This window comes from Lethenteron reissneri, chromosome 44 (assembly GCF_015708825.2).
Source record: "Lethenteron reissneri isolate LAM-NWPU_2019-01 chromosome 44, ASM1570882v1, whole genome shotgun sequence".
Classification (NCBI taxonomy): domain Eukaryota; kingdom Metazoa; phylum Chordata; class Hyperoartia; order Petromyzontiformes; family Petromyzontidae; genus Lethenteron; species Lethenteron reissneri.
In genome coordinates this window covers 14,044,481-14,059,923 of record NC_083822.1, presented here as the reverse complement: position 1 = coordinate 14,059,923, position 15,443 = coordinate 14,044,481, and the positions used below count along the sequence as shown (strand labels likewise).

Genomic DNA, 15,443 nt, shown 5'->3' with positions numbered 1-15,443 from the left:
TCACTCAGCCACCACTCAGCCACCCACCCACCACCCCCACCCACCACCACTCACCCACCCACCCACCACCCACCCACCACCCACCACCACTCAGCCACCACTCAGCCACCCACACCCGATCTCCCCCGTAGGCTGACGCGTGTCTCTCTCTCTGTGTCCGTGTGTGTGCCACAGGCGACATCTTCGTGCTGGTATTCAGCCTGGACAGCCGCGAGTCCCTGCTCGAGGCGTGCCGCCTGCGCGAGCAGATCCTGCAGACCAAGGCGTGCCTGCGCAACCGCCCGACGCACTCGCTGCACGACGTGCCCATCGTCATCTGCGCCAACAAGGCGGAGCCGGCGTCGCAGCAGCAGCAGCAGCAGCTGCCCCCCGGGGCGGCCGCCGCCGCGGTGGGGGGGGCGGCCCCGAGGGCGCCGATCCCTCGCAGGCCCCGGCGGCGGCGCTGTCCCGGGACGAGGTGGTGGCCGCGCTGGGGGCCGGCGCGCCCTACTTCGAGGTGAGCGCCAAGCGCAACCACGGCGTGGACGAGATGTTCCGCGCGCTCTTCACGCTGGCGGGGCTGCCCCGAGAGATGAGCCCTGCCCTGCACCGACGCGTCTCGGCGCTGTCCTGCCCGGGAAGGGGCGGAGGAGGAGCGGGGGGGGAAGGGGACGGCGACTGCGACGGGCGGCCTGGCGGGCACGGCAGGGGCGGCCTGTGGGGGGGGGGCTCGGGCGCTTCGAAGGCGATGGACGACGCGTGCGGGCTGGTGGCCACGTGCGCGCGCAGCCCAGCGTGCACAGCGACTTGCTGTACGTGCGCCAGAAGGCGCTGCTGTGTCGCTCGCAGAGCAAAGAGCGCTCGGACAAGTGCTGCATCATGTGATCAAGTGCTGCATCATGTGATCAAGTGCTGCATCATGTGATCAAGTGCTGCATCATGTGATCAAGTGCTGCATCTTGTGGTCAAGTGCTGCATCTTGTGGTCAAGTGCTGCATCGTGATGTGAAGGAGAGCTGCATCACCTGAATTCGTGCTGCATCGTGAGGTGAAAAAGTGCAGAAGAAGAAGGGGGAGAGGCAAGGAGTGCTGCAAGGATCGTCGCTGACTTTGAGCATCGGACACTTTGTTCTTTAGATTTGTGATCGACCTGAGATAGGGGACCTTGACTGCGCGTGAACGCACGGCGTGAAGGACGTCATCACCACAGTGCCTGTGTTGGGCTTGCGGTGGTTTACACACCCGCACGCACACACACACATTCACACACACACATTCACATACACACATTCACACACACGCACACACACGCACAAAAGACAAAGATTTCCCCGTATAGCCTTTAACAGGCTGTATGGGCAAATGCTGTTAGCGAGCAGCACCTATGAAGGCCGGCACAGCACACGAGGGGGTGGGTGGCCAGCATCACGCCCGGCCGCCTTTGTCTCCCGAGTGGCGATGTTTACACCCCGTACTAGGTACTCCTTTTTTAAGCTGAGTCGACCTAGGGGAGGCCCAGGATCGGTTCGGATAATCGTCACTGGTGTCGGTGGCCGTAAGCGGGAATCAAACTCGGGTGGCCGGGTTCGGAGAGCAGCGTAGCGCTCACCGCTGCGCCACCGCTCCCCATACACGTGCAGACATGGAGATGCTGAATTGTTCACTACGTATGAACAGTCTAAAATTCAATATAAGATATTAAAACATATCGCTAAATAAAACTAAAGTTACAATGTCTACATTTCAAGTGAAAGGGAACTTTTAACATATACACTGTACAGAAGATATTTAATATTTTGAAGTTGTATAACTCTTTAGACATATCGAGCGTACACACATCGTCAACTTCATTACGGTGCCACGGTTTACATTGATGTGAGCATTTGTATTTAACGAATGTGAAAAGTCAACACTTACCTTGACACATTGAAGCTTTGTGGAGCCGAACAGTTTTCGCTGCGCTTTCTGCACTCACGTGGCTCGTTTGTGTTTAACGACACGGGCCTTGGGCCTGCAGCCAGACGCACGCGCACGCACGAGGGAGAGACACAGAGCAAGGGAACGGGATGTAACTTCCAGCTGAACACCTCCGAGTGCCCGGCAGGAGAGTGATTGAGGCGGGGCACAGACACGCGGCGTTGCATTGCGCCGTTTGGCCCCACTGGGGACCCGACAGGGATTTTAAGCAAAGATCGAGGGAGCTGTGTGCGTGTGCAGTTCGGCCAATAAGCTGTTGGTGCAATTTCTAAATGGCTGCTTGCCTCTTGTTATCCTGTTGTGTTGAGAATCAATTCCAGGCGGCGTTCAGTCGCATTAGTTCTGTGTCGTGATGAGGGTCGCCGTCGTCTTACGGACTTTGATTGAGGACGCCGATAACGCGACACGCCCACCTCTTGTTTCGCGTGCCGACTGCGAGACGTCACCTTGTGAATTGTGCACGCGCGAAAGCCCCGTTACGTTTCGCAGCGGCACTAAGCGCTGCACGGTGCACGTGGCGACATTCTAGCGGTGGAGACCACGAGATTCGCGTCGACGGAATAATCCGAAGGCAGTCTCGGGTATGAGGCGTCGTCTTGTGACGAGCTCGGCGTGGGTGACAATGCGCGTGGGTGAGCTTGGAGCGCGCGCTCGTGACACGCGCGGCAGGGAGAGTTGCGGAGTGGCGCCACGTGGCACGTGTCACGTGGCACGGCCCCTGCCAAGTTGAGAGTCGTCTCCTCGTCGCCTCTTGCACGATCTCTTAAGCGGTTGCTAAACACCACGCGGCAAATGTCTTTCTTTGTAAGTCCGCAACGAGACGTCGACGGCGGTGGGGGAGGGGGGGCGGTTTACGCGGTGCCCCCCTTTCGACTCCACTGCTTTAACCGAGATAGTTTTTACGTGGCGCCGTGACGCAGACAGCCGTGGGCGATTCTCGCGATGTCGAGGCCAGGGGCTGTGTCGGCTTGCTGCCGTGTCTGCCTCCCATCTCCAATCCGGGCACCGCGGTGGCCAGGAGATGTGAACTCCCTCGCCCGGTATACAGGAGCGCGTGGGTTCCATCCCGAACCCGAGGCCTGCTGCTGTATATTTGGAGTTTGCGCGTCTCTCTCTCCCCGTCTACCCGTGGATTTTTCTCCGGGTCCCCCGGGTTTTCCATCCACGTTTAACATTAACACGCGTTTACAGCATTTGGCTCCTGCTTTACACATTTCCACGCGATGACGATACGCCGCTCTGTTCAGCTCTCATTTGTGACGGCCAGGTCGCTTATGAAATAAAACAGAGCTCAAAGTGTATTCGTCTAATCGCAGCCCCGCGTGTGCCAACCACTGAGTCGAATATTTATTTATAATTGGAGGAAGAATCCGATGAGCTTTCCAAGCTTTTTTCAACAGTCATTGCTCGTAATGTTCTCCTGCACTAAGGAGGCCTGCCAAGTGGAGCAGTTGGCGCGGAGACGCGGGTGATCCATTCACGCGATGGATGTAATTTATTTGCAAGGTGTGTGTGTGTAGGGGTGCAGCGGTTGTTACTAGCGTCTGACGCACGCACGTGCGGTTTCTCGAAATGCGCTCTGCCCAGAACCAACGGTGGATTTTAGACGTAAAGCCTCCGCATCACTCCAAATTACTTCACCAAAAACTTCGGTCGATTGGCTTGCCGCGTGTCCTCGAGTAACGAACGCAACGGGGCTGCGTTCACGTGGCCGCAACATCGAGTGGCGTGTTTCTTGTCGCTACCCCCCCCCCTCACCCCTTCCCCTCTCGAGGTGCCGCTGCACCCTCGGCCAGAAGTGTTCTTATCGATCGCTGGGGAGACTCAAAAGCTCGCGCAGATGTTTGTGTTTTGCACAAACAAATAACAACAGACGCTCGCTCGCTCTTGTACAGCAGTGGCTTTTTTTACTTGAATATTTGATGAACTTGTGACAATTGCACTTGCCTTCGGTGTGCACGGGTCGTAGGCGACGTTTAGCTGCAAACGAATTTTCGTTGGGAGCTGTGAACCATCGTCGGTCGGACTTGAACCGTTGGTCGGAAGGATTTTGTACAATGTGTAGAGGTGTGCATTCAGTTTTCTACGGTCGACTGCGTCCACGATACAAAATAAACATGAAGTACTCTTTACACACGCCTGCTTGACTTCCTTCTGTGGCATGCACTCACGGGTTATGTATAATTAGACCTTGCTCAATCCGCTGCTGGAGGAATGGCCTCGTCTCGAGAACGCTCTTCCTACAGAGCCCTTCTGAGAGGATTTTAATAATGAATCATGATGTAATGTTGTATTGCGTCATTCATGCTAATTGCATCCCACCACGCTGTACATGAATTAAAATTGAGGGCCAAATCCTATATACAGCTACTGCCAAGCAAAATAATCATTCAAGAAATGTCACCAAAAGAAGCACAAACACAAACAATGACAGATGAAGTTGTCGTTCGTGACAACAACCCAGAGCCCAGGCCTACTGATGGTATCATAGGCCTTGACCAGGTCAATAAAGCAGAGATGTAGGTCTTGTGGGAATTCCCTACACCTCTGCTGTAGCAGACGGACAGAAAATATGGCATCTGTGCAGGACCGCCCTTTCCTGAAACCGCATTGGGGCTCCGCAAGCCTCTCTTCAGCGTGCCTAGCAAGGCGATGTTGAATAATCCTTGCCAGGACCTGGCACACTGAGGAGTGAGATGCCCCTGTAGTTGTTACAGTCTGTGCGGTCCTCCTTCTTAAAGAGGGGAACCATCAGGGCATCCTTCCAATCCTGCGGAACCCATCCAGTGGTCCAGACTGTTGTTATGATGTCATATAGGGCAGTCTGTGCACAAATGCCACCCTCCCTCAGCATTTCGCTTGGGAGATCATCTCTGCCCGGTGCCTTTCCTGGTCTCAGACTCCGGATCTCCTTCAGTACTTCCTCAACAGATGGCACCTCAGCCAGCCACTCACAGGGGGTGACCTCTTCCAATATTTGAGGCACCGCAGCCTCAGCAGGGTTATCCCCACTTTGTGCCATGATGTTTTCCTGGCTGAGGGATTTCCCCTCCCCCAGGACCTCACAGAAATGCTCAGCAAATCTGCAAAACCTGTTCCTGGGGGTCGGAGATTGGATCACCGTTTTTTCCCCTAATGATGGTAATAGGTGTGGCGCTGCAGGTTACTTTTTGATGGAGTTAAATAGTGATTTGTGATCGCGGGCCACTGAGGCAGACTCCATCTCCTCAGCAACCCGCGACCACCACCCATCCTTGCAGCGCCTTACGGCTCTCCGAACCTCCGAGTGAAGGCTGCGGTAAACCTCCTCATTCTCTGACGTGGGATGCTGTAGCCGATGAGAGTGGGCCTGTCGCTTTTTCTCAACTAACCTGAGCACCTCCTCTGTCAACCAGGGTTTCTGGGGAGGTCTGGACTGCGTACCCAAAGCAGCCATTGCAGCTACATGAGTCACAGTCCTAAACCCTCGACATCAGGAGGAGTGGGGGACGATGCCAACCCGAGCTGCAAGCGATGATGAAATTCTCGCTTGCAACTTTCATCAGCTAACTGAGACCAGGCCACTTTTGGTTGGAATGGGGTCCTGGGTGTACACCCACCACCGGAGTGGAAGAATGGCAGGCGCATCTTACAGATGACTAGTCGGTGATCAGAGGGCAGATCAGCTCCACGGTAGGTCCTGGTGTCAAGGACATGGGTTCGCATCCGCTGGTCCGTCACTATGTAGTCCAGCAGATGTTCTTGCTTGGACCCGGCATGCATCCATGATGTTGTGTGGATGCGCCGATGCCGGAAGAGCGTGTTGGTAATTACAAGCCCATGGGCTGCACAAAAATCTAGCAGCCTCCTACCGTTGTTATTGAGCTGATCTGGCCCATGCCTTCCAATCACTCCAGACCAGGTGCCAGCATCATGACCAACTCGGGCATTGAAGTCACCCAATAAGACGACTCTGTCCCGAGTGGCCACTTTAGCCAGCACCTGTGACAGGAGGTCATAGAAGGTATCTGACTCATCGGCTTTGCCTGCATCCCTCCACGGATGTTCGTCTTCGGTGGGGGCATAAGTAACCACGACCACCACTCCTCGCCTCACACCTACATAGACACACCTACACAGACACACCTACAGAGACATTCCTACAGAGACATTCCTACAGAGACACACCCACAGAGACATGCCTACAGAGACACACCTACAGAGACACACCCACACAGACACACCTACACACACACACCTACACAGACACCCACACAGACACACCTACACAGACACACCTACAGAGACATTCCTACAGAGACACACCCACAGAGACATGCCTACAGAGACACACCTACAGAGACACACCCACACAGACACACCTACACAGACACACCTACACAGACACACCCACACAGACACACCTACAGAGATGCCTACACACGTACGGTGCGAAAGAAGTGCAACATACACACATAGCACGGCTGGCTACGTACGGTGCGAAAGAAGTGCAACATACAGTGCATAGAATCCACATCAGGGCCGCGCTGATGAGGCCATAAACCCATCACCGTGTCCAGCAAGTGTCAACATGTTTCGCTTTTCATTCTCAACAGCGACGCGAATGACACCGCTACGGGATGCTACTGGCATGAATGACGCGATATAAAATGAAAGTGTCATCATTATTATTGATGAGGACTTTGTGTTGTGAATTATAGAATGTTGCCTCGAACCAGAACCCATACTATCAAACAGAAAGTGGACTTGTCTGCACAGTGCACACATCCGGCAGTCCACCAGCATTGATTCAAGCAAGCGTGCCAAGCGTGCTGATGAGGCACTGAATGTTGAAACCGGCCCACAGTTCGCCTGTGGTGAACCAAATGCTTTGTGCACTCGCAGGAGAAGGCCGATGTGGACCAAAACATTCGCTTTGTACAGGTGGAAGAACAGCTGTGGAAAGGTGCATTGCCTCCGGAATTACCTCGCGATTTTTCGTACGATATGAGGGTTATCGTGATATAATATCCAGGTAGACTGTGTTTAAATGAAATTAATTATTAATACCGGTTTTTTTGGGGGGTTAAATCGCGTAAATATTTAAATGTGCACGCTATCTAACCCCAAAAGACGCCTGTATTACGGATGATATTGGTCGCGAAAGCCTACGTGTTAAGCCTAATTAAATTACGTTAACGTCATTGTAACTGTAGTAACCAATTGGCACGTTCTGTTTACGTGACAAACCTTACTTAATTGGCTGTGTTGGGTGGTGGCGGGTTTAACGACACATTTATATGCACGCGATCAAACCCAAAGAAACACACCTTTATTATGGAGAAAACATTGGACGCGAAAGCCTACTGCGTGTTCAACTGTTTTATGCAATATCATAAAAATAATACTATCTTGTGTATTTTAAGGCCACGGGGGTGACTCGACAGGCCGCGAGATCGCGGCGATGCACTGCCACTCAGTGGCCGTAGAACGCAGCGCAGAGGCCGCATGCCGGCCTACGTGGTGACGCTGGTGGCGATGGTGGTGATGATGGTGGTGGTGCCATCTCTCTCTCTCTCTGTGCCTCTCTCGGCCCATGTGATGATGGTGATGATGGTGATGGTGGTGGTGGTGCCATCTCTCTCTCTCTCTGTGCCTCTCTCGGCCCATGTGATGATGGTGATGGTGGTGATGATGGTGCCTCTCTCGGCCCATGTGATGATGGTGATGCCCTCTCTCTCTGTGCCTCTCTCAGCCCATGTGATGGTGGTGATGGTGGTGATGGTGGTGATGGTGGTGATGGTGGTGATGGTGGTGATGCCCTCTCTCTCTCTCGGCCTCTCTCGGCCCATGTGATGATGGTGATAATTGTGATGGTGGTGATGCCATCTCTTTGTGCCTCTCGCGGCCCATGTGTTGATGGTGGTGGTGGCGATTGTGGTGGTAGTGGTGCCATCTCTCTGTGCCTCTCTCGGCCCATGTGATGATGGTGGTGATGGTGATGGTGGTGATGGTGATGCCATCTCTCTGTGCCTCTCTCGGCCCATGTGATGATGGTGGTGATGGTGGTGATGCCATCTCTCTGTGCCTCACTCGGCCCATGTGATGATGGTGGTGATGGTGGTGATGCTGCCGCTGCTGCTGTTGCTGCTGCTGCAGCAAGGAGCAGCAGCAGCAGGAGTAACAGCAGTAGGAGCAGCAACAACAAGCGGCAGCAGCAGCCCCAGCAGCAGCAGTAGCAGCAGCAACAGCTGCAGAGCAGCAGCAGCGGCTGTTACTCCTGCTGCTGCTGCAGCTCGCCAGGTCCACAGAGGGCGCTCGGGATCCACGGGACCCCGATGCCGGCCACACACCAAAGACAAAGACCCCCCGTATAGTCTCAACAGACTGTTAGGGCAAGTGCTGTTCGCGAGCAGGACCTTTTGCACGCACGGCGCACGAGGGGGTGGGGTTTCCAGCACCACGCCCGGCCGCCTTTGTATCCCGAGTGGCGATGTTTACACAAAGCAACCAGGTACCAGTTTTGAGGCTGAGTCGACCTAGGGGTGGGCCCAGGACCGGTTCATAAAATCGTCACTGGTGTCGGTGGCCGTGAGCGGGAATCGAACTCGGGTGGCCGGGTTCGTAGCGCGGCGCGCTAACCGCTGCGCCACCGCTCCATCACCGCTGCCCCAGGGGCTCGAGACGGAGTGAGCCCGGGGGGCGGCAGAGACGTCGCCGGCGGCGTCTGGACACCGCCACGCGGCGGGAGAGGGACGCAGTGCCGAGTGCTGAGTGTTGCTGCCCGCCTGCTGTCTGTGTCTGTCTGGTGTGTGTGTGTGTCTGTGTGTGTGTGTGTCTGTGTGTCTGTGTCTGTCTGTGTGCCTGTCTGTGTGTGTGTCTGTCTGTGTGTGTGTCCTGTGTGTGTGTCTGTCTGTGTCTGTCTGGTGGTGTGGCATGTTGCTGCCCACCCCCCCTCCTCGTGTGCCGTGCCGGCCTTCCATCGCTGCTGGCTAACAGCACTTGCCCCTACAGTCTGTTAAAGGCTACACGGGGCATCTTTGTCTCTACGCGTGTGTGTGTGTGTCCGTGTGTGCACTGCAGTGACGCGGCGAGCAGCGGCCACCGGCCTGCCGGCGAGCGCGCCGCGGATCCTCTTACCGCACTCCGCCGGTCCTATTCGGGGCTCTTACGCACTCACTCACTCACACACTCTCTCTCACACTCGCTCGCTCGCACCCAAGTGTCGTCCTCGCCTTTAAGACGCAGCCACAGCGGGAGGCAGACGGCGAGAGAGAGGAGAGAGAGGGGAGAGAGCTGGAGAGCTGTGATGTGATCTGCTGCTGCTGCTGCCGCAGTGCACGTGGCGTGACGCGCGCCTGTCAAGCCGCTGTCCCCGCTGCGTGACTGCTGCTGCTGCTGTCCCCGTGACTGCTGCTGCTGCTTCTGCTGCTCCGTGACTGCTGCTGCTTCTGCTGCACCGTGACTGCTGCTGCTCTGTGACTGCTGCTGCTGCTCCTCGCTGCGGCGATGCCAGGATGAGGGGCTGGAGGCGGGGGTCGTGACTACGGCGGGAGCGTGTGAGCGGCCAGTGACAAACAGCACTATGTCCAAGTTGTGACAATTGAGAGACGGGCAGACGGGTGATGGGGAGTGCAGAGGCACCGTAGCGCGCGTCTGGAACTCGTGCGTGCCACCATCATCATCATCACCACCACCATCACCAAAACCACCACCATCACCATCACCACCACCATCACCACCATCACCACCACCATCACCACCATCACCACCACCACCGCGCCGCTGACGACACAGGCGGGCAGCGTGCTGTGTTCCCCACTAGCAACCGCACCACCACCACCATCTCACTACCACCAGCTCCTCACCACCACCTCACCACCAGCTCCTCACTACCACCGATTCCTCACCATCACCACCTCTTCACTCACCACCACCATCTACTCACCATCTCCTCACCACCACCTCTTCACTCCCTCACCACCACCTCACCCACCATCTCCCGCTGAAGCACTTCTCTCGCGGCTTGCTGCCGCCATGCTCGCGGGCAAGGAGGTCGCCTCGTGCCTCAAGTTCCGAGCGAACATCTTCAACAAGAGCAAGTGCCAGGACTGCTTCCGGGCCCGCGACTCGCACCCGGCCCTGGACGAGGAGCTGACTCAGGTGCGTGGTGGTGGTGGTGATGGTTGTGGTGATGGTGGTGGTGGTCACCTGGGGGAGCTGGTTCAGGTGGTGGTGGTGGTGGTCACATGGGGGAGCTGGTTGAGGTGCGTGGTGGTGGTGGTCACCTGGGGGAGCTGACTCAGGTGCGTGGTGGTGGTGGTGATGGTTGTGGTGATGGTGGTGGTGGTCACCTGGGGGAGCTGGTTCAGGTGCGTGGTGGTGGTCACCTGGGGGAGCTGACTCAGGTGCGTGGTGGTGATGATGGTGGTGGTGGTGGTCACCTGGGGGAGCTGACTCAGGTGCGTGGTGGTGGTGATGGTGGTGGTGGTCACCTGGGGGAGCTGACTCAGGTGCGTGGTGGTGGTGGCGGTGGTGGTGGTGGTGGTCACCTGGGGGAGCTGACTCAGGTGCGTGGTGGTGATGATGGTGGTGGTGGTCACCTGGAGGAGCTGACTCAGGTGCGTGGTGGTGGTGATGGTGGTGGTGGTGGTCACCTGGGGGGAGCTGGTTCAGGTGCGTGGTGGTGGTGATGATGGTGGTGGTGGTCACCTGGGGGAGCTGGTTCAGGTGCGTGGTGGTGGTGGTGACCTGGGGGAGCTGGTTCAGGTGCGTGGTGGTGGTGGTGGTCACCTGGGGAGCTGGTTCAGGTGCGTGGTGGTGGTGGTGGTGGTCACCTGGGGGAGCTGACTCAGGTGCGTGGTGGTGGTGGTCACCTGGGGGAGCTGGTTCAGGTGCGTGGTGGTGGTGATGGTGGTGGTTACCTGGGGGAAGCTGGTTCAGGTGCGTGGTGGTGGTGGTGGTCACCTGGGGGAGCTGGTTCAGGTGCGTGGTGGTGGTGGTGGTCACCTGGGGGAGCTGGTTCAGGTGCGTGGTGGTGGTGATGGTGGTGGTCACCTGGGGGAAGCTGGTTCAGGTGCGTGGTGGTGGTGGTCACCTGGGGGAGCTGGTTCAGGTGCGTGGTGGTGGTGGTGGTGGTCACCTGGGGGAGCTGGTTCAGGTGCGTGGTGGTGGTGATGGTGGTGGTGGTGGTCACCTGGGGGAAGCTGGTTCAGGTGCGTGGTGGTGGTGGTGGTCACCTGGGGGAGCTGGTTCAGGTGCGTGGTGGTGGTGATGGTGGTGGTGGTCACCTGGGGGAGCTGGTTCAGGTGCGTGGTGGTGGTGGTGGTGGTCACCTGGGGGAGCTGGTTCAGGTGCGTGGTGGTGGTGGTGGTGGTGGTCACCTGGGGGAGCTGACTCAGGTGCGTGGTGGTGGTGGTGGTCACCTGGGGGAGCTGGTTCAGGTGCGTGGTGGTGGTGGTGGTGGTGGTGGTCACCTGGGGGAGCTGGTTCAAGTGCGTGGTGGTGGTGGTGGTCACCTGGGGGAGCTGGTTCAGGTGCGTGGTGGTGGTGGTGGTCACCTGGGGGAGCTGGTTCAGGTGCGTGGTGGTGGTGGTGGTGGTCACCTGGGGGAGCTGGTTCAGGTGTGTGGTGGTGGTGGTGGTGGTCACCTGGGGGAGCTGGTTCAGGTGCGTGGTGGTGGTGGTCACCTGGGGGAGCTGGTTCAGGTGCGTGGTGGTGGTGGTGGTCACCTGGGGGAGCTGGTTCAGGTGCGTGGTGGTGGTGGTGGTGGTCACCTGGGGGAGCTGGTTCAGGTGCGTGGTGGTGGTGGTCACCTGGGGGAGCTGACTCAGGTGCGTGGTGGTGGTGGTCACCTGGGGGAGCTGGTTCAGGTGCGTGGTGGTCACCTGGGGGAGCTGGTTCAGGTGCGTGGTGGTGGTGGTGGTGGTCACCTGGGGGAGCTGGTTCAGGTGCGTGGTGGTAGTGGTGGTGGTGGTGGTCACCTGGGGGAGCTGGTTCAGGTGCGTGGTGGTAGTGGTGGTGGTGGTGGTCACCTGGGGGAGAGACAGCGCAGCAGCGGCAGCGGGGCGTCGACTCTCGTGCCAGCTCGATGAGCTGCTCTCTACAACAGCTCTTGTTGTTGTTGTGTTTATTCTTCTTGTTGTTGTGTTTATTGTTGTGTTTCTTCTTCTTGTTGTGTTTATTGTTGTTGTTGTGTTTATTCTTGTTGTTGTGTTTCTTCTTCTTGTTGTGTTTATTCTTGTTGTTGTGTTTATTCTTGTTGTTGTGTTTCTTGTTGTTGTTGTGTTTATTCTTCTTGTTGTTGTTGTGTTTATTCTTGTTGTTGTTGTGTTTATTCTTCTTCTTGTTGTGTTTCTTCTTCTTCTTCTTCTTCCAAGAAGCGACCTGGCTATCACGAATGGCTGACATCATCACGATCATCCTCGTCGTTTGGGCATTTATAGCAGCGGCCAAATACAATACTCTAAACGCGTGATGCTGATTCTAAATGTGGAGGGGATAACCGGAGGACCCGGAGAGAGACACGCAGACTCCAAATACACAGCAGCAGGCATCGTCAAGAGTCAGGATCGAACCCACGACCTCCTGTACACCAGGCGAGGTAGTCACTGTGATGGTGAGAGAGAGAGGCTTGTAAACCCACGACCTCCTGTACACCAGGCGAGGAAGTCGATTTTTCTGACAGATATTGCGATTTGATTTGCGATAAAAATTAAAGTCCAGCTTCAGTTCAATATTCACTGTGTAATAGATTTAAAACATGTGATGGAGCATTACCACGTGATACCATCAAAATATGAACAGCTCTATATATTCTAATGCAAGGATGAGAACTTAAAAGATATGAATTGCTTCCAACATGTATTTATTAAAATGCTTTAATTGAAATAGAACAATCAAACATAGAACAATTGTTAAGTTAAATAATTAAAGTTATAATAATAATAAAATAAAACAATTCCATTAAGAAAGTAATCGGACTTTTCAAATCGCAAAAATCGCAGCCTTTGCGATTTGCTAAACGCATTGTTTCAAATTGCGATTTCGATTTGAAATCGATTAATCGTTCAGCCCTACGGCAGGGTCGGGATCGAACCCGCGCCCTCCTGTACACCAGGCGAGGTAGTCACTGTGATGATGAGAGAGAGAGGCTTGTAAACCCACGACCTCCTGTACACCAGGCGAGCTAGTGAACATCTCCTCGCCACCGCTCCCCGTGCGTTGAGAACGAACGGCGCCACTTGGCTGGTAATGAAGAGCGCCCACGAGTGGGGGGCTCGGGGCTTGCTTTGTGGACTGAGCAAACACGGGGGGGGGCAGGGGGGGCAGGGGGGGCAACACCGCTAGTCGCTCGCTCGCTCACTCCCTCACTAACCTCGCTCGCTTACTAACTCGCTCGCTCACTTACTCACTCACTTACTCACTCGCTTACTTACTCACTTACTCGCTCGCCCACTCACTCGCTCACTTACTCGCTCACTTACTCGCTCACTTGCTCACTCACTTAATCACTCACTCGCTCACTCACTCGCTCACTCACTCACTTACTCGCTCACTTAATCACTCACTCACTTGCTCACTCACTTACTCGCTCGCTCGCCCACTCACTCACTCACTCACTCGCTTACCTCGCTCACTTAATCACTTACTCACTCGCTCGCTCACTCGCTCACGTACTCACTCACTCGCTCACTCACTCGCTCGCTTTCTTTTGAGCCTAGTCTCAAATCGGTGTTTGACCAGACGAGGCTCAAAAGAAAGCTGTCTCTGGTGTGGACCAATCCGTTTCAAAGACAATGCATATATTATCAGAGTATGTGTTTTGTTTGCATTCTGACCACAAGTATTGTGGTTAATTCAGACATGATTCCTTGTAAAAGGTTACAGTTTGGTGTTTTAACATCTCAGCACCTGTTTTGTTGCCAGAAAAAAGGGCAAAACCAACTCTCACAACTCCTATTGTATTGCCAGAAAGGATAAAACCTCTTCTTATTATTTCAAACTTTGATTCTGGCAAAAACGGTCTCATGTTGTAGGTGGGGGGCGGTTCGAACTCGTTTGTGTGCGTCGTGGTGTGCAAAGGGGGACGCGATACACACAATATCCGTCGTACACAAAAAGTCTTCACCTCTGTGCGGCCTGATGCCGCTGGCGTGAGCGGCGTGGGTGGTGCGTGCACGGGGGGGGGGAGCCCGGGTGGTAGCGTCACGAGTAGCGGAGTGGCGAAGTCGTGAGTCTTCAGCGAAAGTTGGATGCACAAGTGAAAGGCGACTGTATTAGCAGTTCTGAGTACTGTGCTGCCAGTTGGAAGCTACTGCTTCACAGCTCTATGCATATCTGAATGAAAGCGATGATACACCCCATGATTATTGTCTGTTGTGCCAACTTCACCGGCCACTCGTGAATCGTCGCTGAGACGACGCTGATGATGAAGCCCCCTTCTCCTCCGTGGTGCCTGTGACCCCGACGCCGAGTCTGTTCCACGTTCCACGGATGGTGGAAGTTCAAGGCGTGTTGAACTTCTTTCGCACCGTACGTAGCCAACCGTGCTACTCGGAGGTGCGGGGGGAAGGACAACAAACTAAAACACAAAGAAGTTCTAAATAAATTAGTTTTCAATCGAGATGATGCAAAGGTGCATATCTCACAGCGACTTCCTCATATCAGACGGAAGAGCGTTCCAGACGGCCGCAGAAGCGCGCGATACAGTGGCCGTCTTTTTTCGATGGCCAGCAGCCAAAAGCCGCCGCTGCTGCTGCTGCTGCTCTGAGGATGACTGGAGTTTGCGTGATGGTGGTTGAGGCTTCTTGACGAGATCGGCAGCAAGGTATTGTGCTTCGTTCTGTGTACAACGCCCAATACCAGCAAACGCCATTCGCCACTAAGTGACGTCGACGTCACCACGGCGCCTGTGGCAGGCCACGTGCACTTTGAGGCCACGTGCACTTTGAGGCCACGTGAAGTGTCGAAGGCTCGTTGACAGGAGGTCGCGGGACAGACCCACGTGTCGTTATTATGCCGACGGACCCACATGGGTTGACTGACAGACGACTGGCAGATACACCAGATGTGCCCCCCTACCGTGCCAACTTGCTCTCATTTTATCCGCCCGGCGCTTCGCTCGTTGTTGTGAGCGTCGCTCCTCTGGCGTCCGTTGTTGTTGTTGTTGTTGGAGGGCGACTGCCTCCAACTGCCCAGGAGCAGCGTCCTTCATGAGTCTCCATCACACACACACACACATGCCGATGGACATAGTGTTGTTGTCCACCGTGAGCTCGTGGTGACTCCCATCTCCGTCTGGAGGGCCGCTGTCGCCTCGTGTGTTCATGACCAGAGAGGGGAGATCCGGTAACGACATTGACAATATAAGAGCCACTTAGATTTGATTCTGTTGTTGGTCAAATTAGGTAGACAAACGAAGGGAAAAAACCCCCACAAATCAATATTTCAAGAGGCCGTGGACGGTGCGATGTGGTGAGTGCGAGCAAGACGGTGGTGCTCGTCAAC

General features: G+C 55.5%; 1 protein-coding gene and 1 pseudogene across 1 annotated transcript in view; both read left to right on the top strand.

Annotated features, from left to right (window-relative positions):
• The first annotated feature begins 174 nt into the window (after positions 1-174).
• LOC133353463 (dexamethasone-induced Ras-related protein 1-like) lies at positions 175-1,046 on the top strand (annotated as a pseudogene).
• Positions 1,047-9,133: 8,087 nt separating this feature from the next.
• Positions 9,134-15,443, top strand: part of LOC133353462 (myosin phosphatase Rho-interacting protein-like) — a 42,068-nt gene continuing 35,758 nt past the window's right edge. The window contains exon 1 of the mRNA XM_061569727.1: positions 9,134-10,097. Within this exon, the coding sequence (XP_061425711.1) occupies positions 9,972-10,097 (126 nt within the window). The 5' untranslated portion in view covers positions 9,134-9,971. The remainder of the gene's footprint in view (positions 10,098-15,443) is intronic.